Source organism: Talpa europaea (assembly GCF_964194135.1).
Source record: "Talpa europaea genome assembly, chromosome: 12".
Classification (NCBI taxonomy): Eukaryota; Metazoa; Chordata; class Mammalia; order Eulipotyphla; family Talpidae; genus Talpa; species Talpa europaea.
In genome coordinates, this window is record NC_140079.1 from 32,390,129 (window position 1) to 32,417,187 (window position 27,059).

The 27,059-nt window shown below is 41.5% G+C and overlaps 1 protein-coding gene across 1 annotated transcript; it reads left to right on the top strand.

The window, feature by feature from the left end:
• Positions 1-2,944: 2,944 nt before the first annotated feature.
• Positions 2,945-27,059, top strand: LOC311181471 (beta-galactosidase-1-like protein 2; the record flags this gene model as incomplete). The annotated part of the gene is made up of 17 exons (XM_084249940.1): positions 2,945-2,979; positions 3,067-3,264; positions 5,879-5,947; positions 8,001-8,096; positions 9,569-9,677; positions 10,489-10,581; positions 13,294-13,378; positions 13,881-14,018; positions 14,697-14,777; positions 15,393-15,514; positions 20,002-20,190; positions 23,657-23,707; positions 24,210-24,297; positions 25,144-25,231; positions 25,902-26,019; positions 26,773-26,889; positions 26,982-27,059. 17 exons carry the CDS (start codon positions 2,945-2,947, stop codon positions 27,057-27,059), a joined length of 1,755 nt encoding a protein of 584 aa, XP_084106066.1.

Sequence of the window (27,059 nt, forward strand, 5' to 3'; positions counted from 1 at the left end):
ACAAAACATATCTAAATCTGATCCAAAATAAGGAAAAAGCTGAATAGCATGAAAGAAAATAAATTTGTTGTCCAGAAAGACTGCCAGATTTTAGAGATTAGTATTAATTAACATTTAAGAAATAGACTACTTTTCTTGAATGAACTGCTATTGTGGAAAGTCATTTATTTTTTTCTGTAACTTGTCATTTTATAACCTTGATATCAAAGTGCTTCTTGCTTTGTGTTTTAAATTTTAGTAAGCCTTTTGTATCTTAATTTTGTCTGTGAGCCTTTCTGTTCCAAGACCTTTGGAATAACTGGGTGATTATACTTAGAAACCAACACTGCATTGAAGTAATTTCCCATGCAAGATGTTACCCAACATTAAAGTACCTATTGCAGGACCTCCCCTGTGGCACAGTGGGTTGAGTGCAGAGCTGTGAAGCTGTCTGCATCCTCTGCAGCACAGGTTCGATTCCCAGCCAGCCAGGGAGATTCCCACATGGCATGGCAGACCTCTCCTGTCTCACTCGCTGCTCCCCTCAGCAGTGTATTTCTGTCATCTGCCTGCTCTGCTCCCCGCTCTGGCTCTGGTGAATTCTGCTCTGGCTCTGGTGAATTCTCTCACCCTCCCGCGCTTCTGACTGTACCCAGTGCATGTATAAACAAAACAAACAAACAAATAAATAAATAAAAACATGCCTCTACTAAACAAATAAATAAATAAATAAATTTTTTTAAAAAAGGAAATTACAAATTATAAATAAGAAATATAAAAATATTTAAATACAGCTGATATTTTAGATTAATTTTTAGTGTATTTTTAAACTTTTCAGTAAATTTTTTAAAATTTTTAAAATTTTTTAAAGATTTGTTTATTTATTTAAGCACTGGGTACAGTCAGAAGCGCGGGAGGGTGAGAGAATTCACCGGAGCCAAAGCAGGGAGCAGAACAGGCAGAAGAACCGAAGTACACTGCTGAGGGGAGCAGCGGGCGGCAGGAGAGGTCTGTGCGCCATGTGGGACCCTGGCGCCGGCGGCCGGGGATCGAACCGGCGCTCGAACCGGCGCTGCAGAGGCTGCGGGCAGCTTCGCAGTCCAGCACTCAACCGCTGCGCCACTGGGGAGGCCCGGTAAATTTATTTTAAAATAAAATTATTTGTAATTATGTACTTGTCTTCAGGGTTTTTGGTAATGACTCCACCCCAAGGAGGCCTTTCCAGCAGGTCTGTTTGCCAATGTAGGTAATCAGTATTCCCCTTCACATGTTATGCCTAGATATGTCATGTTATGTACATCCAGCTGTGAGAAGTCTTTATTTTTTACTTCTTTGACCTTTTTTCTTTCCTCCTCCTTAAACTCAGAAGCCTCACTTTCTATCTTAGTGTCAGCTACTTTTTATAGGTATTTTTCACTGTCTGATCATCCTCAAGTAAATGTCCAGTACTTGCCTTTGTCACTGTGGTTTGCTTTATTACACAAAGTTCTCTCAAGCTCCTTTTATTTGTCATAAGGGGCAACTTTTGGCGGGAGGAGGCAGGTCCAGCAGAGAGAGGCGGGGCTGTGCGGGGTGGGGCCGTGGACAGGCTCTGGTCAGCCCCAGCGGGAGCAGGACCGGCAGGTTTCCCCCGTGTCCCCTGGAGAGGCTGCTGCAGAAGCCGGTGATGACTTCTGCTGCTGGGCAGCCCTGCGCTGGGTAAGATGGGTGCTGACCAGGTCGCCCCTTGGAAGCAGGACACCCGACACCTCTTAGCACCTTCCATGCCCGGCTCCCCTTGACTGTCCCAGCGTAGAAAGCCCCTCTGGTTTTCAGTGAAGTCAGCTCAAGTTATTTTCTCTGACCTCTTCGTTCAGGTCCCCCTCATTGCTGTTCTGCTTCTGCTTCTTCCCTTCTGTCTTCTCCCTGAAAATCTCTGAGCTTCCTCTGAACTTACTCTCTTTCCCTGCACTCTCCAAGTGCACCCTGAGGAGTCGCCGGCACCCACAGTGTGTGTGCACACTTCCCTAGTCGATTGTCTGTTGAATCCCTGGGCCCATTCTGTTTTGCCTCTGATTTCACTAATTTCTACCCACCCAGTTCTGCCTCAGATAGTGCTCATCAAGCGGATGGTAAAGCAGAAGCTGATGGAGGCGACATTAATGTTAGTTAGTGATTCTGGCAAATCATGCGTGTGGCATTCAGGTGGCCTCTGAGCAGGGGGTCCTGGCCTGGCTGGTGCACCCACTCCCCCTGCCCAGTTGCCCGGGCCCCACTGGCGCCTTTGTTCTGCCCAGCCCCTCAACCTACGTTGGACTGGTAGAATTGTTTATACAAGAAGGTAAGAGCATTCGCCCGAGTGTGTAGCATGAGGAAAACCAAGGCCATTCAGACAGTAAGTGTGTCCGGGGCACCAAGCAGATGAGCCCTACAGTAGCTGAAATGTGGAAAATTGGGTTGAAGATAAAAATTGAGAGGAAATCCCTCTACAGCAGCCAGCTACTCTGCTAGGCAGAGAATGATCAGAGCTCACTCCTTGGCAAGTTGGGCATCCTGCAAATTTCCCAGGGGGTATTCTCTGTTTGTAAACCTTTGAGGCCTGATCTTCTCTACCATGTAACTGGTGTCTAAACACAGTTATTTAGTAAGAGACTCCTCCACACAGCTATTGTCCCTGCATCAGGCATGGCCTTGGACTGCTATCTGCTATGAGTTCAGTGCTGCAGGTGTTCCAGGGACAGCTTGGCTGCATTCTGCCTTCCATGGGAACCTTAATTTCCCCACCATCCCCAAAGACCAAGGCCTTGCTCAGCTCCTGACTCCTCCTTTCCTGCCTGCAGCACAATCTGACTGCTCTTCTGTCCTGTCTGTTTAGCATGCAGGCCTTCCTGGTCAGACTTTTGGGCATCCTGTACTTGTCTTCAGGGTTATTGGTAATGACTCAACCCCAAGGAGACCATTTCAGCAGGTATGTGGAGAGGGAAGGATGGGAAGCTTCTCTGAACTGATGGGCCCCTTCAGGTAAGGCCTTGCTGATGCTTGTCCTGTGCATCTTCTGGGCAACTTCTCAACTTCTCTTGAACTTCATTTATCTCTTTGTCTTCACAGTTTTGGCCAAGCCTCCCTGACTCCCTCCCTCATAAAGACACGCCATGAGGGTCTGAGAGCTGAGGGCTCCCTGTTCATGCTGGAGGGCTTCCCTTTCTTGATCATAGCAGGAACCATCCACTATTTCCGGGTGCCCAGAGTGTACTGGCGGGACAGCCTGCTGAAGCTGCAGGCTGGTGGCTTCAACACTGTCACCATGTGAGTGCTGGCCCCACGGAATGTTTTAGGAATTCCCAGCTCAGACTTTATCAGGCCAGTCTCAGTGTTCACCCTCTTAGTACTGCTTCACTGTTCTTGGGATGTGAGTCTTGATATCCCAAGAGACTCAAGCTGTTCTGAAAGGCCTCTGGGCCTGAGTGTGTGTCCAACCTTCTGACTGCTGTGGACACCAGAATTGTGTGCTGGGTCCACAGTGACTCTCTGTGGGCAGCTCCTCTGAGCACACAAGTGTCTCTTGTGGTCTCCTGTCCACTTCCACCCCAGGCTGTTTTTAAGCACCAGATGCAGTAATGGGTGGGATGGAGTTGATAGGCTGGGAATTGTTCTCTTTTCTTCTCCTGCACAGAGCCTCATCCTGGGGTGTTTGCTTCTGTTATTGAACGTGCTTGAGCTGTAGTTTCTCCAAGCATATTTGTTTTGGTGTTAGCCCTAAGGTGGGGTGGGGGAACAGGCGTTTTGAATATCTCAACTCCGGCTGCACATAGTAGCCTCTTCTATGAGGACTCCCGAGTGCTCTAATCTGCTTTTCCCTGCAGATTCAGGCTCCAGCAGGGTCAACCTGCACCCTAGCCCTGCAGCTCTCCAACAGTGCACCCTGAGTCCTGGGTGCCAACCCTCGCACCTCCTTATCCAGTGCATGGTGGAGTCTTGGGGTTTACCAACTGTCTTTCCCTCTTGTGAATTGCATCATCCTGTTATCACTACAAAATGGACTTTAATTTTTTCCCTGTCCTTTCTCCTGGGCCATCGCTCCTTTCTCCTGGGCCATCACTCCTAGCGTGTGCTGTGATTGTCCATTTTTCACTCAGGGTTTTTGTGGTTTGTTTTTGGGCTATATTTCACCACAATTTAGTTGTGATCGTCTGGGGGAAGGGAGCTCAGTGTCTCCACTTTGCTACCATCTTGCAGGACTCCTGTTTTCCATTGTTTATAGTTTCTTTTGTTCTGTCTTTAAGTTCATTGATCTTTTATTCTGCTATATCCAACCTGTTGTTAGTCTCAGCCAGCATATTTTTCATTTCCTCCTATTAACAGTATGAAGCATTTTTTGAAGTGAATCAGTTATTTTAAATTAAATGAAATTAAATAAGGTTTTCTGCAAGAAATTTAGAACACGAATTTGTGAGGATAAATTCCATTTGTGAGAGCAAACAGTAGCCCTGGAGCTGAGAAATAGCTTTACTTCTTGGCAGAATTTGTGAGGTCACAGCTTTGTGAACCTGGAATGCTCTGTAAAATACTGTATTTCTCCTTCTCTGTGTTGAAGAGCTCACCTTCCTGATTTCTGGGCATAGGCAGCTTCTTGAAGTAAGCATCATGGAGATATCTGATACCACTAATGTAAACTTTGGTGGAGGTGGCAGTGACAAATCTCCGGTGTGTTCTACACAGCAGACCTCGATTAAGGGACAGAGGTCCAGTCACAAGAAGCAAGTCGTGCTCAGCTACTTCAGGAAGACCACCTCTGTGGCCCCCACCCTCTGTGGCTCCCAGTCAGATGGTCAGGGTGGTCCCAGCAGTGACACCAGCTCAGTTTTCTCACATCCTGATACAAAGATTCTTTGCTGTGGATCAATAGTGTTCGAGGCACCTATTCAGTGGGATGGTATCTAGGCTTTGGTGACGATTCACCACATGCCTGCTTGTCATTCTTCACCACCCACTGGTTTTGTGACAGTCTCGAGAACATTCTCTTTCTTTGCAATTCTGGATTTAACTGTTAAATACTTCCGTGATATTTGGCCTTACTGGAATATAGAAAAGACTGGAATATCTGCCAATTCCTCACTAGACTGGCGTTTCGACTGCAGAGGAGTTTCCCCTTCATAGGTGTTTTGGCTACAGATTTCTTCTCTTTAATAATAAGAATCTCAGCCTTTGCACCCACCATTTTGCAAGATGGAGAAATAGCAAGAGTATTTTTAATTTCATATATCTTTATGATCTGGAATTTCCACTTGAGTCTTTTTTGTAGCTCTTGTTTTTCTCTTCCTTTGGTCACATTTTCCTTGGCTTATTAAAAATACGATCTATTTGTAATTTCATGCTGCATGTCCTTTCTGGGTTTGTGTATACTGACAGATATTTCTTCTGGTAATGTGTCCTATTTTCCTGTTTCTTTGAACGTCCAGCAATTTTCTTCTAGTGGATGCTGGGTATTATGAATCTTATGTCATGGACTTCTGGATTTCATTTTATTTATTTAAATAATATTATATAACCTAGTCCTGGAAACTTTTCAGCTCTCCTTGTTTTCCATTTTATGATGAAATTTTTACATTTTTGTTGTTACAGGTTTACTTTTTTATATGCTTAAATAAATTTTTGGTTGTATACTAGAGTATATTACATACATGTATAAATTAAGTTATAACAAGTCCAGACTCATGGAAAAATATTGGCAGCTTGGATCTTTGGGCATTTGAGAGAGGAAAATTGGAAGGTAATTCACAGTGCACACATGCAGATTTGGCTACTGAAATATTCAACTTCCTTCATATAGAGATAGTCCAGGTGCTATATTAAAACTGGAGGAATCAGTATGGGTGAATAAAGTGAAAGGTTTTTATGATTCTCTTTTTCCTTATTGCAGGTATATTCCCTGGAATCTTCATGAACCGAAAAGAAACCAATATTATTTTACACAAAACTTGGATTTGCAGTATGTGTGAATGCTTAAGTTACCTATTTCTTTGCTCAGAGATGGGGTGTGACTTGGTGAGATCCTATGAAGCAACAGGGGGCACCTTACTTTGTACCTTGAGAACCATCAGGAGACTCTGATGATTTTGTTGCCTGGGCTGAAGTCCTTTGAACTGTGATTCTGTTATTTGCAGTGGAGCCTGGACCTTAATGTCTGAGGTGCATTTTATTCATGGTGTGGCTTAGAAAAAGTATGTCCTGAGAGCTATGGTTTTACTCTAACATGGGTTAATCTAACAGGAACCTGCTACCTCAGTTATACGAAGAGATTTCTAAGCTATAGTTTACAGGGATTCAAGACGATGCAAATAGAGTCACTATTTCTTCAAACATTTGTATGAGCCACCTGCTGTAGTTCAGACTGTCTCTGGTGGTAGAGATATCTGCCAAAAGTAAGGATTCTCTGTGGACGTGAGTAATAACATACTAAGGGCATACAACCAAAACAAGGGGAACAGATGATGGAAGGCAAGAGTGAAGTAAATTTGAAGGTTGAACAGGTGTTAGAGGGGCCTGAATGATATTTCACACAGGGGATTCAGCAAAGCAAAGTCAGATATTTTAAATCAATTCAGGCTATGATAGCTGCTGTAACAAGTAAGCCTCAATATCTTTTAGCAATAAAGGTTTATTTTCATTTAGTAAAATCTAAGGTAACTATTCCTGGTGATCATGTTTCTCTTACAAGAACTACTGGGAGGATTCTCAGCCTTCCTATTTTGTGGCAAAATCATCTTTATCATCGCACTTGCATACCAACATACTTGCCTGCATCAAGTCAGTCAGAGGTAGGGAAAGTATAGGGAAGGTTTATTTGGGAACTGAAACACACTACCTCTTTCTGTTCACATTCTGTTGACTTGAAGTCAATCACACAGCCACGTCTTTACCCATGAGAGTCTGGGAAATGCAGATAAGCTATGTGTCCAGGAAGAAAAGAGAATAGATTTAGTGATTACCTTTCCACCAGTCATTATATTTTCTGGGTACCACAGATCATGTTGTCCAGCTCTTCTTATTCTAGGTGGAAAAATTGTCAGAAATAAATCTGGAGAGCTAGGAAGTGACCACATCCTGGACTTATAAACCATCTTACAGAATTTGGAATCCATCCTTACGGCATTGGGGGGTTTTTTGAAATTTTTTTATTTGGAAAGCTCATATTTGCAAGAGGAAAAAACATGGTGGCAGTAGTTTTAAGAGACAGATTAACATAGTAGTTAAGATTTCATTGCTCTTTCCCAAATATTAGGGAGTCTCTTTCCCTAATTACTTCTACTAAAAATGTGATTTTGAGGATGCTCTAACTCCTTTAAGCTTTTATTTTCATATCTGTAAAATGGAGATATTATTGATACCTAGCTCATAGAACTATCAAATAAAATAATAGAAAATTGAACTGTAGTGCCTAATGTTGATACAGTATAAAAACTGACTTCCCTTTTGGTTGTTGGTGATGATGTTGTTATTGACAGCAATGGGAGAAACATTGGAAGAGGGTAAGAAGGAAGGAAAGCAACCAAAAACTCACATGTGGAATGATGAGTTCTTAACCAATATGGTAGCAGTAGGAGCTCAAAGGAGTTTTACATTTAAAACACTAAGTAGGAGGAATAAGCATGATTTGGTGCTAGGTTGAAAAAGTAGGAGGTGAGGAAGGAGGAGGAGCAGGGATGATTTGGACATTTTTGCCTTAGACATCTTTCCTCCATGGTGAGGCCACTTATGATATAGGAGAGGGGTGGGGGGGGAGTAATCTTAGGAGGAAATGTTGGGGTGTGGTTTAGGATTTCTAGACTCTCACATCAATGAGAAGTGAGAATGTGCCTTGACTGAGCCCATTTCTTACTGAGTGTAGGGCTACCTGTCCTGGATCATGGACTGCAAGGACTTTTGTGGGCCAGACTGGAAGTTTCACCTTCTAATCTCAGAAGAGACCTCAGAAAGAAGCGCAGCATTGATTCCAAGTCCCAGCGTTTGGTGTAAAATTATCTTCATTGCTTTGCTTCCAGGGTTTTTATAACGATGGCTTCACAGGTGGGGCTGTGGGTCATTCTGTGTCCGGGCCCCTACATCGGTAGCGACTTAGACCTCGGAGGCCTGCCTAGGTAAGTTATGTTCTGTGGACCCCTGGCCATGACTCTGTGTGGGTCCCAAGCATGTTCTAGTGCAACTTAGAGAAAAGTGTTTTGCTTGGTTTTTTAGGTAATTAAAAAAAATCTGTACTATTTTTTTCCATTTAATGACATAAAATCGGCTTTAAAATGTTGGGGAAAAAATAAAATATTGGGGATTTTATATTTGTTTTTTTAATTGGAATTTTATTTATTTATTTATTTATTTATTTATTTATTTTATACATTTTTACATCATTTTTCATTTTTGCACAATGTATGCATTTTCATCTTGGTTATAGTCCCCATACAATTCCCACCCTTCTTGTTTTGAAAACCTAATTATAAAAAAGTAAAAATCAAAATCAACAAGCAACTATAAACGAGAGTATTTGTTTTTTATAAACCTCCATGTTTGCAGTACAAATTCATAGAGTACTTTTTTTAAAAATGAAAAGGAATGGCTACTACTTAAGCAGTTGTGTTCATGAGTTTGAAATTTTGTGGTGGCAAAATAGAAAGAAATTGGGTTAGTTATTTCTTTTAAAGAGGTTTATTTTTTTTACTTCCAATTTTTTTAATTGTACAGTAGTAAAATACACATAACAAAGTTTACCATTTAAAATGACCATTTGTGATAATTAGTACATCCAAAATGTTAAGGAACCATCATCTATGGAATCCCCATGTCCATCATTCTCTATTTCTCCTTCTCCCAGGCCCTGGCAACCACTAATTTGCTTTCAGATAGTTCCTATGGATTTGCCTATTCTGTTTATTTTATATAAATGGAATTATAAAATATGACTTTTGTATCTGGCTCCTTTCCCTTAGCATATTGTTTTCAAGGTTTATCCATGTTGAAGCATGTGCCATTTCTTCTTTCCTTTTTTATAGTCAAATAATATTCCATTAGAGAGCATTTTTAAAAAATAACTTTGAAACAGTTTCACAAAAATCTTCCTCCAGATTAGGAGTTAGCAAACTGATTAGGTAAAAGACCAGAAAATAAATATCTTCAGCTTTGAGGGCAGTCTCTGTTGCAATGACTCAACCTTGCTGTTGTAGCAGGAAGGTAGCCATGGCAATATGTAAACAAATGGGTATGGCTGTTTTCCAGTAAAACTTTATTTAAAAAAAAAACTTTATTTACAGAAACAGACAGTGGATCTGATTTGGCCATTGGACTTCAGTTTGATCACCCCTGCTCTACATTATTTCATCTTTATATAGCCCTTATTTGCATTTTGAAGAGAGAAGGGATGCTTAAGGAGCTGAGCTAGTTGTAACTGAGAGATAGCTTGTGTCCAGTTACAAATTTGACTGCTAAAAATGGACTAAAATTTCATAATGTACTGTTCCAATGTGACTGTGCAAATCTGGATGGTCCATGCCCACTCATATGCTTAAACTTGTCTTACTGCTATCTCCCATTCCAAGATGGAGTCTTGCCTTTTTAATCCTAGTTGGTTACTCCAGGATCCAAACATGAAGCTGAGAACAACTTACAAGGGCTTCACTAAAGCAATGAATAACTATTTTGATAAGCTGATTCCTAGGATAAAATCACTCCAGGTAAAACCCAGTTCCCCATCTCTGAAACCAAGGGAAACAATTACCTGAATTGCTTTTCTAGATTGGGACAACTTTCTATTACTCAGAAACAGGAAGCATATGTATCAGCTAAGTCAAATTCCTTATTTAAAAAACATCAGATTTTTATGTCCTGATTTTCTGTCTATCCCCACTACCTATATGCCTTTTTTCCTGTCAGTATTCCAGGAACTGTACTCTGTATGTTTTTGTTTTATTTATTTGCTCTCCATCACCATAAATGGGGAATTAATGATAGTTCTTGAAATGTCTTGTTATTCCTTTACAAATAATAGACTATATGGATGATGTTAGGTCAGTGATTTTTTTTTTAGAAGTTACAATGTTTGATTTCTTATATACCTCTCCTGAAATAAAACCATGGTGTTATTTATATTCATTAAGTAGATATAGTATCCCTTTATATTTCTAAAATGCTTAGGAAAGAGGACCAGGAAGAAAATGAGTAGAGGAAAGGAAGAAATATGTAATATCTAGGTATCAAGCTTTGCACTGGGCAATTAATATTTACCTACCATAATCATTTGAAGATGCTATTGTAGATTAAGTGGAGGCAATGACAGGCCCCTGTATGCTCAGGAGAGGCAGGAGAGGACTTTCACAAGGTGTGAATTACTAGGCATAGAATTGGTTCTTAACACTGGGTATCCAGAGTTAATTAGACTCAGGGAAACCAGTAATGTACCTAATATGTATGTAGAGAAGCAGATTGTGAAAATCCAGCCTTCACCCCTTGTAGTCTCATTCTCAAACTCATCTCCCTGATCCTCAGTTCAAAAATGGAGGCCCCATCATCGCTGTGCAGATCGAGAATGAATATGGTTCATATAATATGGATAAAAGATACTTGCGGTATGTTCAAAAGGTAAGTGCTCCTTTAGTTTTCCTCCATATTTACATATTTCCTTTCTCACTTTGTCAGTTTGTGGAGTTATGGTTTGCATGATATTATGTGATATAAAGATGGTCCAATTTAGTTTATTCATGATTTTACATTCTAGAGAATAAACTGGAAAACTACCTATAAAACTCTAATGTAAGGCAAAGGATGATGTTCAGATATTTTTCCTTTCTGTGAATTTTATAGCTCTCTTTTAACTTGTGTTTATATAATACATACTTTTCTGTCCTTTTACTTTCAAAATTTCTGTATCCACCCATTTCAGATACATACCTTGTAAGCAGTATATAATCAGAATTTATTTTTTAACCTATTATGAAATTCTTGTCTTTTAAATGAGATATTTGGTTTCTTTACATTTAATATAATTATTGATATTTGTGTTTAAATCTATCGTTTTATTATTTTCTTTCTATTTGTCTGGTTGTTATAGGACCAGACAGTGAACTGGTCCTTTTTTCTCTCTCTTTTCTTCTTTTGAATTGATTATTTTTTATTGTTATACTAATTTATACTTTTATTTTTATATTTTATTTTCCATTTCCCCACTCTACTGGCTCATTAGACATCTTTCACTTTTCTTTTAGAATTGGCCATAGAAATGACAGAATATATTCTTGAATTATTAGTGTTCATTATAAAGTAATATGTTTGCCAACTCCAGGGTAAAGAAAATACCCAAGAAAAATTTAATTGCATTTTTCTCCCTTCTATTTTAAGTACTATTGTTGTCATTTCTTTTAATGCCCAAGACATTAATTTTATTATATAATTATTTAGATTTACCTACTAAATCTGCTTTTTGCTGCTTTTCTCCCATTCTGCATCACTGAGCTTTTTCTTCCTTACCATTTTCCTCTCCCCGAAGAACTTTTTTTGTATTTTCTTTATAAATATAGGTATGCTATTAACAAATTCTTTCACTTTTTGGTTGTCTGAAAATGTCTAGTTTGCCATAATTCCCTCCCCCCCAAGTTATGTTTATTGACGTAAAGTAGGTTAACATCAGTGTATCTCCTCTAGGAGTTACAGTTTCAAATATCTACTAATATACTAATGGCCCAGCCTGTCCACCACCAGTGCCCCAACAATCCTTTATGTTCTATCAGGACTCTTTCCTCCGCCACTCCTGCCACACTCTGAAACAGTGCTGAAGGACAGAAGAGGAGATTTCACACACACACACACACACATCAATACATAGTACATACAATGGATTCAGCTATAAAAAAGTGTGAACTCCTGCCATTTGTGCAAGCACTGATGGACCTGAAGAGGATAATGCTAAGCAAAATAAGACCTTTTTTCCTGTTCATCAGTTCCAGTTCAGTACTTTTATTGCCATCACTTTTTTCAGAGAAAAGCAATCCCACAAGACCAGGAACAGGTTTTTTTTTTTTTTTTTTTTTTTTAACTTCACTGAATTTCTCCACAGGCCCTGGTGAAGAGAGGGATTGAAGTGCTGTTCATGACTGCAGATGGTGGACAAGAGCTGTCAAATGGCCACTTGAAAAATGGTGCACTTTTGGTTTTGCCCTATATCTTCTACTAGTTAAGTCTGAAATGGAGCTGGAATCCCTTTGAAGTGTTCCCATTTCCCATGCATGCGTCCCCATAGTGTTTAGCTGAGTGGTGAGCACTGAGTGAAGGAGTCTGTCTGCCTACCTGGCTGCCCACCAGCCATTGCCCCAGGTATCAGCAATGAGGAACACTTGCTCCATCCTCCTTCACCCTCCTCCATCCTCAGGGCCCAGAACCAGCCCAACTGGGACCAGAGTAAAGGCCATCTCTGGTGCCGATGTGCTTCCTGAGTAACTGGAAGTGGATGCAATGCCCCCTACTGAGCAACTGGAAGTGGACACAGTGTTAGACAAATAGTACCAGACCCAGCTCAGGGGGTAAATAAGACTAGGGAATAAAAGCAGTAGAGAAACATGGGATAGAATTATAAGGAGGAATACACAGAAGGTAATATGTGAACAAGTAGAGCCAGAGGTCAATGATTTTTGGAATTTTTAATTCCAAACAGTTGCGTCAGGAACTTTCTCCTCTGCTGGTCTCTCTCCCAGGCTTCCTGGTGGCCCATCATCTCATTGGGGAAGAGGCAGAATAATGCTTTGAAGGAGAACTCAGGAGATCTATAGTCAAGTCTTAGGTCTTCGGTTAGTCACCTCTCTGGGCATAATTTCTTCTCTTGGATTTTGGTCAGCATAATGTGGTTTATTTTAAACACACTCATTATTCTCTGGGTCATTCATTGCAAACACTACATGAAGGGAGTTATTTGAAAAAACTTCATCTTGTGCATCTCACACTTACATGGTACAAGTGTAGCACCACATCTTTGTTGGTGACCATGAGCTGTCCAGCCTGAAAGTCTGGGAGGTGCAAGTGCGGGAAGAGCCAGGCCCAGCTCTCCAGTCTGAGCTGAGGGCCAGTTTTCTGCGCGCAACTTTCAGTGCTTGTAGCGAGACCTGATGAGCATTTCTTCTCCTCCACAGTGCTTTCCACTCTCCACATGAAGGATATAAGTAAAAAAACCTATGAATCACTCTATTCAATTCAGGTAAGGACCTTAGATGGTTGGATTCCCAACAAACAAACCAACCAACCAACCAACCAACCAACCTTCTAAATCACAGCAAACATTCTAAACCAGCCCTTCATTTTTCTCAGGGCCGTAGCCCCATATTGATGATGGTGTACACAGCCAGCTCTCCAGATGTGTGGGGACTGCCTCGGCGTATTCCAGACTCACACAGTGAGTCCTCTTTAGTTTTTTTCTTGGGAAAAGATGACACAGATGACATTTGCCTGTGTTTTCCTCCCTGCTGATAAGTACATTTGATAGGTAAGGGCAAGACTGATAGATCTTCCAATTTTATAAGTATCAGTGAGGTTAAGTAGACACTTTGCCTACCTCTGTTCAAGTGAAATGACAACACACACAGGGCACCCCAGATGTAATGAAATTGAGATTTTAGGGTGGAAGTAAAATGTTCTCTGACCCCAGATTATCTGCCATGTCCTTCCTAAAGAATTAACAATGGTCAATTAAGTGTAAGGCAATGTTCCTGGTGCTGGGATTTCAGGTCAACCACTGTGAGAAGTTACTGAGTACTGCAGAAACACAGAGGTGGACCTATATTTACCTAAGATGGAGATGCACAAATATTTAACCTGTGCAGCTTGAAAGTCCCCCAAGCAACTATTTACTCTGTCAGACCTTCATTCTCTCCCGCTTTCTCCTTGCTTCCTACCAGTGTTAATGAAAGACTTACAAGAAATGCTAGGCCTTCAGTTCTCTGTCAACTTCTACATGTTCCATGGTGGTACCAACTTTGGCTTTATGGGTGGAGCTAAATTTTCAGATTCCTTTTTCCCTGTGGTCACCAGCTATGGTAAGTACTTGTCATCCACAGTTGTCTCCAACCTAGGCCACTCTGCCATTTGAGACTGGGCCGCTGAAAACAATCTCCAGTACTATTACTCTACTTACCTTTATATAGGCTAGGGACTGAAGGCTTGATATTCATTCCTTTGACAGGTCTAGAATTTATCCATCACTGCAGTCTAGACCATCTGGGACTTTGCAAGCTGACACTTTGGTAGCTTAATCTTGTCTTTCCTCTCTGCAGACCCTTGTTCTTAGAAGTTAACTGCAGAATCAGTGACCTTGGGTCTCTGACAGCACCATGGTATTGGTTAATTAGGTCTTGTCTACACTACAGCTCTCCCAAGAGAGCACATGAAAAGTCAAGGGTGAAAGAAAGAAAGAATGCAATCAGCATTGCAAAAGACATCGAGCCAGGGAATCTGAGTAGCTGGGCTCTCTTCCTGGTTTATTAGCTCTCCAGGGGCTGGTATGCTTGGCCTCCTATTGAAAGCCCTGGGAAGCACCAAGCTGTTTCTTAGTTTGGACTAACTAGGATTTGGCATTTTCTTGATTAATGCCTCAATTTTTCTTCTCAAAGCTGTTTTATTAAGGGTTGTTTTGCTCAATACTAAACACTCATCTCTTCCTTTGTTGAAGTTGTGACTTTCTAGGGAAAAGTGACAAATTTCTTTATGTTTTTCAGACTATGGGGGACTGCTGAAAGAGAATGGAGATTATACACCGGAGTATTTCACATTTCAAGAGTTTTTTAGCTCTTATCTAGGTACCCAGCAACAACCTCCTGCTAAATGCTAAGTCAGCCCCTTAGGGGTCTCTGCCCTATGAAGAAGGGAATGAGAACAGAGAATGAGGAGAGATGTTCTTTTGGGGGGATGTTCACTATGCTCTAGTTTATTTTCTCATTAGGCACCATGGTTTCCAATATGCGCAAGATACAGGGCCCACCCTGGAGTCACTCAGCAGCTAGCTTAGTCTGAGTTGCTTCTTAGAATCCTTTGTGGGACTTCTGAGAATTTACCCAGCACTATTAGATTAAGACTGTCTTGTTTAAAATGGGGAGGAAGGAGCAGCATCTGGCTATATGCATATCTTGCTGGGCTTTAGGACAATCTGATGAGTAGCCAAAGTGCAGAACTGCTGGCCCAGTGGTAAGACTGAGGTGCCTTCTTTTCCAGCACAGCCTGGCACACAACCTCAGAACCTATAGAGTCCCACTCAATCATTGGCCACCCTGCCTCTTTCTGGAATTGGGAAGACATGTCCTATCTGTGACCAGTTCCTTTATTCTTGGTGGCTTTGGGGTAGCAGAGTACATTGTGCCCCAGGATGGGTTGGCAGAGGGTCCTGGTAAGGCCCAACCTCATGATTTTTGTTGCAGGGCTCCCCAAGATCGAACTACCAGAATCTCAGCCTAAGGTTGCATATAAGTCACTGACTGTAACACACTTCATATCACTGTGGGACATCATACCCTACCTGGAGGAGGTAAACATGTTCTGGGTATGGAAGCTTTGGAAAGCCTTTAGGCAGAAGAGAGAGGAAGGAAAGACTTAGCTCAAAGAACAGGGAGTCAATCATTAGGGAACAAAAGCAATCCTTAGCAATTTTGGTTCCTTCTAGTTCTGAATAAGAAAACTGGGATGAGAAAATTTGAATTTGAAGAACTGTGAACATTTCAGGATATGGGAGGTTAACCGAGACCAGATCCCCTACTTTCTGACATTGGTTAAAATGCAGGTATATTGATGGGCACTAGAGCAATGATTTTTAAATTTACTTCGATACATTTATATATTGAAATATGCCATTATAGTGATATTTATCACATTATATAATTATAGTACAATATTATCATTATACTGTGCATTAGGTCTCTATGGGCTTTTTAATGACTGTTACAAGTTTTTACTACTAAGCACCATCAATTTTATGTACCCACTTCCAACCTCTGGCAAACACCATTTTACTTTCTGTTTTTTACATGATTGGCTTTTTTGGATTTCACATGTAAATAGTATCATATGGTACTAGTATTTCTCTGTCTGACTTTCCCATATGTTCAGGGTCCATGATGTCATCTCAGATAACAGGATACCCTCCTTTCTCCTGCCCGAGTAATATTCCATTGTGTATATATGAATATTGTGAATAGTTCTGTGATAAACATGGGAGTGTGTGTAACTTCTCAAAATCCTGTTTTCAAGTCCTTTCTCTATATACTTAGAAGTAGAATTGCTGGGTCTATGGTTGATCTATTTTTAATTTTTTGAGGAATCTCTACTTTGTTTTCCACAGTGTTGGACTAGTTTATATTCCTACCAACAGTGTAAAGGGCTCCGTGTTCATCTTATCCTCACCAGCATCTGTTCTCTCTTATTTTAATTTATGGTAACTATTCGAACAGGTATGAGGTAATATCTCATTGTGTTTATGGTTTGCATTGCCCCAATGGTTAGTGATGTTGAGCATCTTTTATTTATTTATTTTTCAAATTTATTTATTTATTTATTTTTTGTGTAGAAGGTCTGGGGTGTAGGCCAGAGGTGGGGGGGGCATGATAGGATTCACCAGAGACACAGTGGGGAGCAGAACAGGTAAATTTACTGAAATGCACTCCAAAGGGGAGCAGCGGCTGTGACAGGAGAGGTCTCTTGAGTCATATATAGTTTAGCTACCTGCCCGGAGATTGAACTGAGGCGATAGCAGTGATAACACTGGGACTTAACCCCTAGGCCAATGGGGAGGCCCCTTGAGCATCTTTTATATGTCTTTTGGCCATTTTGATGTCCTCTTTGGAAAAATGTCTATTTAGTTCTTCTGCCTATTTTTATTTTATTTTTAAAAAAATATTTATTTATTTATTTATACAAGCACTGGGTACAGTCAGAAGCGCGGGAGGGTGAGAGAATTCACCAGAGCCAGAGCGGGGAACAGAACAGGCAGACTGATGAAATACACTGCTGAGGGGAGCAGCAGGGCGGCAGGAGAGGTCTGCACGCCATGTGGGACCCTCGCCGGTAGCCGGGGATAAAACCAGCGCTGCAGAGGCTGTGGGCAGCTTCGCAGCCCAGCGCTCAACCGCAACGCCACCAGGGGAGGCCCCTATTTTTTTTTAAGATTTATTTATTTATACAAGAACTGGGGTACAGGCCAGATGTGCGGGAGGGTGAGAGGATTCACCAGAGACAGAGCAGGGAACAGAACAGGCAGACTGAGGAAATACACTGCTGAGGGGAGCAGTGAGTGAGACAGGAGAGGTCTGCATCGCCATGTGGGCATCTCCGCAGCCAGCGGGGATTGAACCGGCACTGCAGAGGCTGCGGTCAGTTTCACAGCGCTGCACTCAACCCCCTGGGCCACCAGGGAGGCCCTTTCTGCCTTTTTTTTTTTTTTAAGATTTATTTATTTATTTATACAAGCACTGGGTACAGTCAGAAGTGCGGGAGGGTGAGAGAACTCACCAGAGACAGAGCAGGGAACAGAACATCTGCCTATTTTTTAATCAGATTTTTTTTGTTAAGTTGCATCAGTTTTTAATGTATCTTGAATATTAACCCCTTGTCTGATGTATGGTTTGAAAAATTTTTCTCCAATTCTGTAGGATGCTTTATCACTTGTTAATTATTTCTTTTGCTGTACAAAAGCTTGGTGTTTCATGTAGCCCCAATAGTCAATTTTTCCTTTGTTGTTTGTATTTTTGGTGTCATGTTCAAACAAGCATTGCTAAGATTGATGAGTTTTGTACCTATGTTTTAGCATATTGCATTTAGTTGATATGTCTCTTGAGTCTCTTTAAAGATTTTTCCATCTATTTTTTAATAAAATTTGTTGAACAAGCAGAATGATTTGTAATGCAGAATTCCCTGTACTCTGGGTTTTGCTGATAAGATCCCCATTTGTAATATCTTTATACTTCCTGCATTTTCTATAAACTGGTAGTTGGAACTGGATGCTTGTTGAGATCAGATAGAATTTTATTTTTAAATGTTTCTAAGTGTTCTGCTATACTTTTTATACCTTATATCCCAGCACATACTGGCTGCTTGCTTCTGTTTTCATAATTGATCAGTGGGTTCAGATATTAGCCCAAATTTATCAATTTCCCATCAGTTTTTTACCTAATGGTTTCATTGATCATTGATGATTATTCCCTATATTCATTTTTCCCCCCTTAGGCTTTCAAAATAGCTATCATTTTTAATTCTGTAATTCCTGCCACATTTATTTTCTTGAATTTTTCTACATAGAACACTTTCTTTCACCAACTATCTTGTTACCTAGATGTACAAAGTCAGGACAAACATCAAGTATTTTCTTTTATTGGGATAATGAATTTATTCCCGCATATTTCTGAAAATTTGCTTTTGTTGTTCTTTGTTTAATTATACACTCACAGATTTTAACATACATAGCATGTTTTTACCTCACTATCATCATTCTTTTTGATGTACAAGTAGTCCCATATTAAACCAACAAAAGCTCCTTTATTATATTTTAAATTGAGGTAGCATTGTTTTACAACGTTGATCAGAGGTATAGGATCTCCCCCCTCAGGTGTTCCTTTAAGTCAACACCTATGTCCTCTTGATATGATTCTAGTAGTTTTGTTATCTTCTTGACTTTTTGGTCCTCCTGGATGTTTCACGATGTGATATCCTCTGTTTCTCCAAGGAGTTCTGGAAGGCAATGTTTTTATGCTACGAAGTTTGAGATATTTTAAAGTAATTTTGGGAGTCAAATGATCGGGTTTGCATTTTAGAAGGATTTAGTAGCTATATATCAATTTAGTAGCTATATGGGGCTTGGATTAGAGTGGGGCCATGCTGAAAATGAGCACTGAAACCAAATAGAAGTTGAGCTTAGATAATGGGAGAGAAGAAGGATTAATAAAACTGATATTACAGACTCTAGTGGAGGGGATTACTGGTTGATGGGGGTTGTTGAGGAGAAGGGAGAAGATATTGTCCATGTTTTTCACCTTTTTGATTGGATGGTTGGTGTTGCTATTTAGAAAGGAGAGAATAGTATGGGGAAGGTGGTAAATATAGTTTGGGAATATTGGGTTGGATCTTCCATGGAGAAGTCCAGTATACATGAGGGTAAATAGAGAGGGAGTGCTTTAGGCCAATGTTAGAAATGAAGAGTCATGAATAATTGTTAGAGGGAAAGGATGTCCTGAGCTAACTCCATACAGGCTTTGTGCACTCCATCCCCATGACACTGGGAACTACAAATCTCATGATCACCAAAGGGAAGGTTGCGAGGATCTAAGGGTGGAGTTAAGCAACTAGGTTCTTGGTTTGGGTATTTAACTGGCCAGGTGGCCAGGGTGGGGGTAGGGGGGTGGGGGGGGTGGAGGGGGAGCGGGGAGAGGGCTTGGCCACCAGGCGTGCTAGGTTTTTTTGCCAGCTCTGCGGGTCATTGGGATTCCAGGTCAGCGGGTAGGACACATTTACTAACTTATCTCCCTCTTTTTCTCCCTGAGTTACTCATTTCCCATTTCCCCTTCCCTTGTAAAGAAACCTTTTGTGTGTGTCTGCAGTTTAGCATTAATAAGTCCCCTTTAAGTGCTCGGGTGAGGATCCACAGTCAGCCAACCCCATTTTATATCGGGGTTTGCCTGTAACATAATCATGGTCAGTTATACCATGGCTTGGATAATTTCTCTTCGTGAATAAAGAAAAAAGGAGAGAAGGCCAAAGATAAACAGAATCTGGTACATCAGGAGTCTAGTCCAGGCTTTATTATGGATTGATGAAAGTCCCACAAATCATTCCCTTTTCTTGACTTCAATCTTTCCATCTTAAAAAAAGAAGAATACTTTGTTGGCAGCATATGCAGAGAAAACAAATGGCAATTTACATATGATACCTAATCATGACTGTTATTACATATTCTGTTTTCTTTACCCCTGTCCCAAAGCTCTTGGGACCATCCCGCTGGAGAAGAGGGGTTTGGGTGTTGCTTTCTGAAATTCTTCTTTCTAGTTGGAATCTTTATCCCGTTTTTTGCTCCTTTCTCTCCCTCAGCCATTCCGGTCAGTCAAGCCAGTCACCATGGAGAACCTGAATGTGAACGGTGGGAGAGGTCAGTCCTATGGCTATATACTTTATGAGACTGTCATCTTCAATGGAGGTTTCCTGACCTCAAGGAATCATGTTCAAGATCGGGGTCAGGTAGGGAACTGGTGGATGGGTCCTGCTAGTAAAATTCAATAGTGCTGCTAACGTGAATATCTAAACATAGTCAAATCTCCTTTTGACTTTCAAGAAATCATCAGTTTCTTAACCTTTGTTTCTTCAATGATATACTTTACATGTTACCTGCTACCAGAAGTCTAAGGCATGTAAACCTTCCCAGGGATGGTACTAACTGCACCCTATTGGAGCAGATAATATTTTAGAGACCTGGAAAGAGCTTTGGTTATCCCTGTACTTACTGCACAGCAATCCTTGAATTTACATAGCACATTCCAGTTAGCTCTTCTCATTTAATTTTCAAAGTACCCATCTGAGATATTTATTATAAATGAGGAAATCTCAGAGAAGTTAAATGACTTTCAAAGGACATTTGATGGAGAAGCAGTAGAGCCAAGATTGAAGGCTTTACCATCTCACTCTCAGTTAAAAGGTGCATTCTTCAGGTCTTGGAATTTTCTTTCTCTTTACTCCATCTATGCTATCTGTATTCACTTCTTCCAAGAATTTTTGGTGACTTTACTCCACCCTTCCTTCTCCTCAACTGCAGATTAAATTTTTCCTGTGTTTCAATCAACATTTCTCTCTCCTAGACATTCCAGTTTTTCAAACCCAAACCATCATGTTTAAAATCATTGTTTTTTTTTTTTAATTTTAAGATATATTTATTTATGCATACAAGAACTTGAGTACAGGCCAGAGGTACAGGAGGGGGGTGAGAGGATTCACCAGAGACAGAATGGGGAAAAGAACAGGCAGACTGACTGAAATACACTGCTGAGGGGAGCAGTGGGCAAGTCAGGAGAGGTCTGCTATGTCATGTGGGTCACCTCCCTGGCCAGGGATCAAACTCATGCTGCAGTGGTTGCCGTTAGCTTCATAGTGCTGACGCTTAACCTCTTGCGCCACCAGGGAGGCTCCTCATTAGCTTTTTAAATAAGCCTCATCCTGTTTTCCTCACATTGGTTCATGGACTCACAGTCTGAAAATGGCCCCACAGCCCCCTCCTTATTTTTCCTTCATGTCTGCCTTCAACTTGCCCAGTTATGGGGCACATTATTCAGTTGGTTTTCTTTTAAAATATGGGCTGTCATTGCCTCAGAATCATCTTGGTATCTTCTACTATAGTCTGAACCTCATAAAAGAACTTCCTGTTTCAAACAGCTCAGCTTTACCCTCCTTCTTGCTAACACCCCCCGCCCCCACCCTTAAAGAGCTATCAGAGTATCTCTCCAAGGTAAAAATCCATCACATCACTCCCCACTTAGCAACCTTCCATTGATTTCCCTGTTATTTATCATCCTGTCAGTTAAACAGACTGAATTCCGCTCTTGGTTAGGACTTGTCATTCCCTTTTCTGAGCTTCCCCAGCAATCTGTGTGAAGCTCCATGGTAGCTGTTGTGAACATTTTACCTCAGTTTTCCTCAGTGGCTGGGGCTGTGTTCTTTTAATTTTTATTATTATTTTAAAATTTATTTATTGTTATTGAAGTACATTGTTCTACATCCCTGCCAGTGTTTTGACAGTATAGAATTTCCCCTCTCAGCTGTGGTCACCATAGTCCTCCCACCACCAAACCTTGGTGACCCCTTTCCATATGGAAATACTTAGACATTCAGCGTGTGTTCAATACATGATTATAGAATATACATACTTTACAATCAAACTTAAAATTGAGCTTAGAATATGAATTATGTCTTCTGTATACTACAAATACTTACGTTTTTATACTTGTAGGTTTTAATTTTTCTAATTTCCCAGTCAACTCTCTTGAAAAATTGTGTTATAACTCCATTAATCTAGGGGGCAAATTATGTATCCTCTGGCCCTATAAGGCTAGAGCAGAGAGCCTTCTGGGTGGCTTAATTTGAGACTGAAGCAAAATGGTAGATAACAGAATAGATTTACGTTGAGGTTATCAGTAAAAGAAGATATAGTGGTGAGGGCAGCCTTGCCAGAGAAGAATCTGGGGAGACCCAGGCTGGGTCCTTTACACAGGTGAATCCATGTGGGCAAGACAGGCAGACACTTGCTGCACCTAGACTCTACCACCCACACACCCACCTCCAACTCCTTTCCCACACCCCGCACTTCTCTCACAACAGTCATCATCTTCCTTCCTTTCCCCTCATTCTCTGCAGGTCTTTTCTCTCTCTCTCTCTCTCTTTTCTTTTCTTTTCTTTTCTTTTCTTTTCTTTTCTTTTCTTTTCTTTTCTTTTCTTTTCTTTTCTTTTCTTTTCTTTTCTTTTCTTTTCTTTTCTTTTCTTTTCTTTTCTTTCTTTCTTTCTTTCTTTCTTTCTTTCTTTCTTTCTTTCTTTCTTTCTTTCTTTCTTTCTTTCTTTCTTTCTTTCTTTCTAATATAGTAATTTTTTATTTTTTACATAATTGTTCATTTTTAAATAATATTTGCTTCCCCCACCCCCTCAGGTGTAGTCCCCATAGAGTTTCCTTCACCAGTGCACCCGTGCACCATCACCTCAGTCCCCTGTGCTCCTCCCTCCCTCCCCCTGACCCCTCTCCCTCCTCCTCCCCTACAGGATGTCTCTGATTTATAATTTCCTGTTTTTGCTTTGTTGTGTTTTGTACTGTTATTATTTTTTTACACTGATGTCTTATTTGGTTTTCCTATATTCCTGCTATAATTGAAACCATGTGATATTTTTATTTTTCCTTCTGGCTTATTTCACTGAGCGTAATTCCTTCTAGCTCCATCCACATTGCTGCGAATGGCATGAGTTTATCATTTTTGATTGCTGAATAATATTCCATTGTGTATATATATCACATCTTCTTGATCCAGTCATTTATTTGGGGGCATTTGGGTTGTTTCCAGGTTTACATATTGTAAATACTGCTGCTATAAGCATAGGGGCAGGTCCTTTTAATTCTGTCCTTTTTCTCCCTGTCCTGCGGTGGCATCAGGGCCTGGATTTGCTTACAGGTACTCTTGTCTGGACTTGGCCTCATCCAGCTTATTACTGCTGCTTTAAATTTGTTCCATGGGACTTCCTTGGTGGCGCATGGGTTAAGTCTCAGTACTATCAAGCTGTCGCCAGCCACTGTGGCCTTAGTTCCATCCCCTGTCAGATAGCTGACCCACATGGCTCAGCAGACCTCTCCTGTCTTGCCAGCTGCCCCCCTCAGCAGTGTATTTCAGTAGATCCACTCCCCACTCTGTCTCTGGTGAATCTTTTCATCCCCTGCACCTCTGGCCTACACCCCAGTTCTTGTATGCATGAATGAATAAAATAAATTAAAAAAATAAGTAAATAAATTTGTTCTATGTTTACAACTTTGTGGTCAGTTTGTGATAAAGTTAAATATTTAAATATTGTGAAATAGTTAAATATTCCATTAGAACTTAATCCTTATCTGCTTTTCGAAGGCCCCTCTTCCCCCCTTTATCGGTAATGATCTAATAGTACTTTCCTCTTTCTTTGGCAGGTATTTTTGGATAAGAAGTTTATGGGCATCCTGGATCACACCAACAATCAAGTGACTATTCCCAGGAAAAATGTATATAATCCAATGTTACTGGACTAATAGTTCTAGTGCCTGCCTAGGTCCCAGGTTCAATTGGAAGCGTGGTCTGGCCCTGTGATAGCCTCCTTTCTCGGCCGCTGGCCTCTGGGTTGTCCCTGGCAGAGGGGCCCAAATATGGGTATAATTTCATCCCTAAGGTACAGTTATATATATGCTTTGGGGAAGCAGGACTTTCGTCTTGGGAACTCACTGTCCAGAAACTGGGCCTCAATAGTGTCTGGTAAAATGTTCAAGTGACTGCTGTAAGGCCTGACACAGCATGGGGGTGGGGATCAGTAAGGGGAACAGGAGCTCCAAGGTTTGCCTGATTCCAAGCTGGAGTTCTGGAGGGTTCTGAGTCTTGCTCTCTGGCAGTCTACCTGCTTATGATCTCACCATAGATTCTGGAAAGGTCTAAGAGGTCTATAGGAGAGTATCTGTGTGGTCCCCACTCTGGATGGTCTATCTTGGACAGGGCTACAAGGACTACATGACATTGAGTATCCTGGTGGAGAATCAAGGCAGACTCTCCTCAGGGAAGAACATCAATAAGGAGAGAAAAGGTGGGTTCCATAATGGAGCAACTTGACATCTTGCGACATCTAATTCCTGTTGCTTTTACTCCAGTCTGAAGACAGTTCTGGCAAGGTATGTGGTTTGGAGGAGAACAGCATCTCCTGGTCATGAGGCCCCTTATATAGAAACTGTGACCTGTCCTGCTAGATCCTCACCCCAGCCCAAGTGTTTCCTCTAGTTCCCAAGCCAGCACATTGCCTTTGCTCTTTGGGAGGTTTTCAAAGAAAGCTATAGAAATGACCTTGGAGAAAAAAGTGGTTAAGAGTCCCTCCTTAGCAATTTTTTTTAAATGAATTTTTCTCTTTTTTTCTTAAAGATGATTTATGCATACAAGAACTCGGGTACAGGTCAGAGGTGTGGGGAGTGAGAGGATTCATCAGAGATAGAGTGGGGAGCTCAACAGGCAGAGCTACTGAAATACACTACTTAGGGGAGCAGCGGGTGAGACGTCTGCTGCGCCATGTAGGTCACCTCCTTGGCTGGGGATCGAACTAGTGCTGCAGTGGCTGCGAGTAGCTTCATAGTGCTGCATCTTAACCCCTTGCACCACCAGGGAGGACCCCAGAATACTTTGATCTATGCAAAAGTTTAATTATCCCAGAGCCCTATGCTAGGCAGACCTGGCAGGAATTGCAGTGCTTTTTGTGCTACTGATGGAGAAGTCACAGGCACCACTCTAGAGACTCGCATGGGCACACAGAGGAGCGACCCAGGGAGGGTTTTGCAGTGACCTTCTTTCTGATGAGGTCAGGAGAGGCAACACTGTCCATAGTCCATTCACATCTCTGCATCCTTCTTGCTGTCCTCACTTCCCTTTCTTCCCTCTCCTATAGGTTTAACTGGGGATATCTATCTTAACAACTCTCCATTAAGAAAATTTAAAATTTTCAGCCTGGAGATGAGTGTTAAGTTCATGAAAAGGTGGGTGTAGAAGACATTGACTCATTAATTCCTTAATGATGGGAAGCGTTTAGAGAAGGATGGAAGCTCAGAGACATTCAGACCAACAATTTTGCTTTTGAAATAAGATGGAAGGGATTATGCTAAGCAAAAATAAGTCAGAAGGAAAAAGAAAAATGTCGATGGTCTCACTTGTAGGGGGAATATAGGGAAACTGAACAAAGGATCAGGTAAAAGACAAAACTTGCAGGCAAAACCATAGATCTGAGGCCTACAGCAAAAGAGGGGGATGAAAGGGGGGTCAAAACCGGGGAGGTAAGAAAACAAGGGGACTATTGTGATGGCCATGGGTGATACGGGGCCAGAGAACTTTGGGGACTACAATGATGTAAAAAAACAACAAAAAAAATTAAAATTAAAAAAGAGACAGAGAGAGAGAAAGAGGGAGACCCAAAACAAGAGAAGTGACTCATTTTCCAGAATTGCCCGGGGCAGTGTGGAGACTGTCCCCTCATTCCCTCAACCCCTGGTCTGCGGGCATATTTACTGCATCACATACCCTGAAAGGCCTAGGCCTGTCCTACAGAGGGGGGTGCGAGACTTGAGCAGAAGAGACTTGCCTCAAAAGTCCTAGCAGACACCTTATGAAGGTGGGCATGACCTTTTTCATTGGTGCTCGACTCTTTCTCAGGGGCATTCCTAACATCTGGAAACCAGTCAACTACCAACCTGATATTCAGGGCCCCGCCTTCTTCCTCGCTTTCATGAATGTTTTTAATCACCCCAAAGACACCTTCATAAAACTAGAGGTTAGTGATTTTTTCTCCCTACCTCTCTCTTCCCTCTCCTCCTTCCCTACCTCAGCACCTACAGCACCTTGGAAAACCAGCACCTTGGTGCATGGACCTTATCCTGAAATTTAAGGTTTGGGGGACCTCCCCTGCTCTACAGTTGTCTTGGAGGCTGCGTCTTCTCTGGTGCGAACTAGGGTGGGTGTGGAAGATGAACAAATGTGGCACAGATGTGAGAATAGTGTCTTGTGGTGATAGCTGTAGAATCCACTGCATGGGAACTTTAGTTAGCATGATCAGACCTAACCCAAGATGTTGAGACCCTAAACCCCCCACGCACTCACCATCCAGCCTAGAGTTGTTGTAGGTGGGAGTCCGGTGCCCACTTACTGCCACACCTGAATTGCTACAGCTCTAATTATGTTTTGGGTCCAGGTTAATTTGATGAATACCTGATGGCAGATGGAAATAAAGCCCTGACTCGGGTCAGATGAAGGGGAATGATCCTAGAACTTAATACCCTCCTTCTTGAGGCCTGAGGGTTGAGCCAGTCCCAGGCCAGGGTTTGTGGTATAAAACTCTCCCATTGTTAATTATCCGTCTTGTCTGAGTGTGTCTAAGGCTACAATCTGGTGTGTCTATGGTGTACTCGGGGTGTGTGTATGTGTGTGTGTCTAGTATATGGTATACTAGTGTGTGTGTGTGTGTTCTCCTCTTGTGTCTTTACCTCTACAACTCAGACTGTGAACCATTGGTTCCAATTCTTTTCAGGACTGGACAAAAGGAGTAGTATTCATCAATAGTAACAATCTGGGGCGCTACTGGAATAAAGGTCCCCAGGAGACCCTCTACCTGCCAGCACCCTGGCTTCGACCTGGAACAAATGAGGTGGGCTCCCCCTGCTGCCCCTCCCATCTCCCAGTACACCTGCTTCAGGGGCAGCTCTTGAATCTCATGGCCACCCTATCTTCTTCTTGCAGGTCATCCTGTTTGAGGAACTTAAACCTGGTCAACAGATTCAGTTCATCGATAAGCCTGAGCTTGGTGTGATAGCCTGA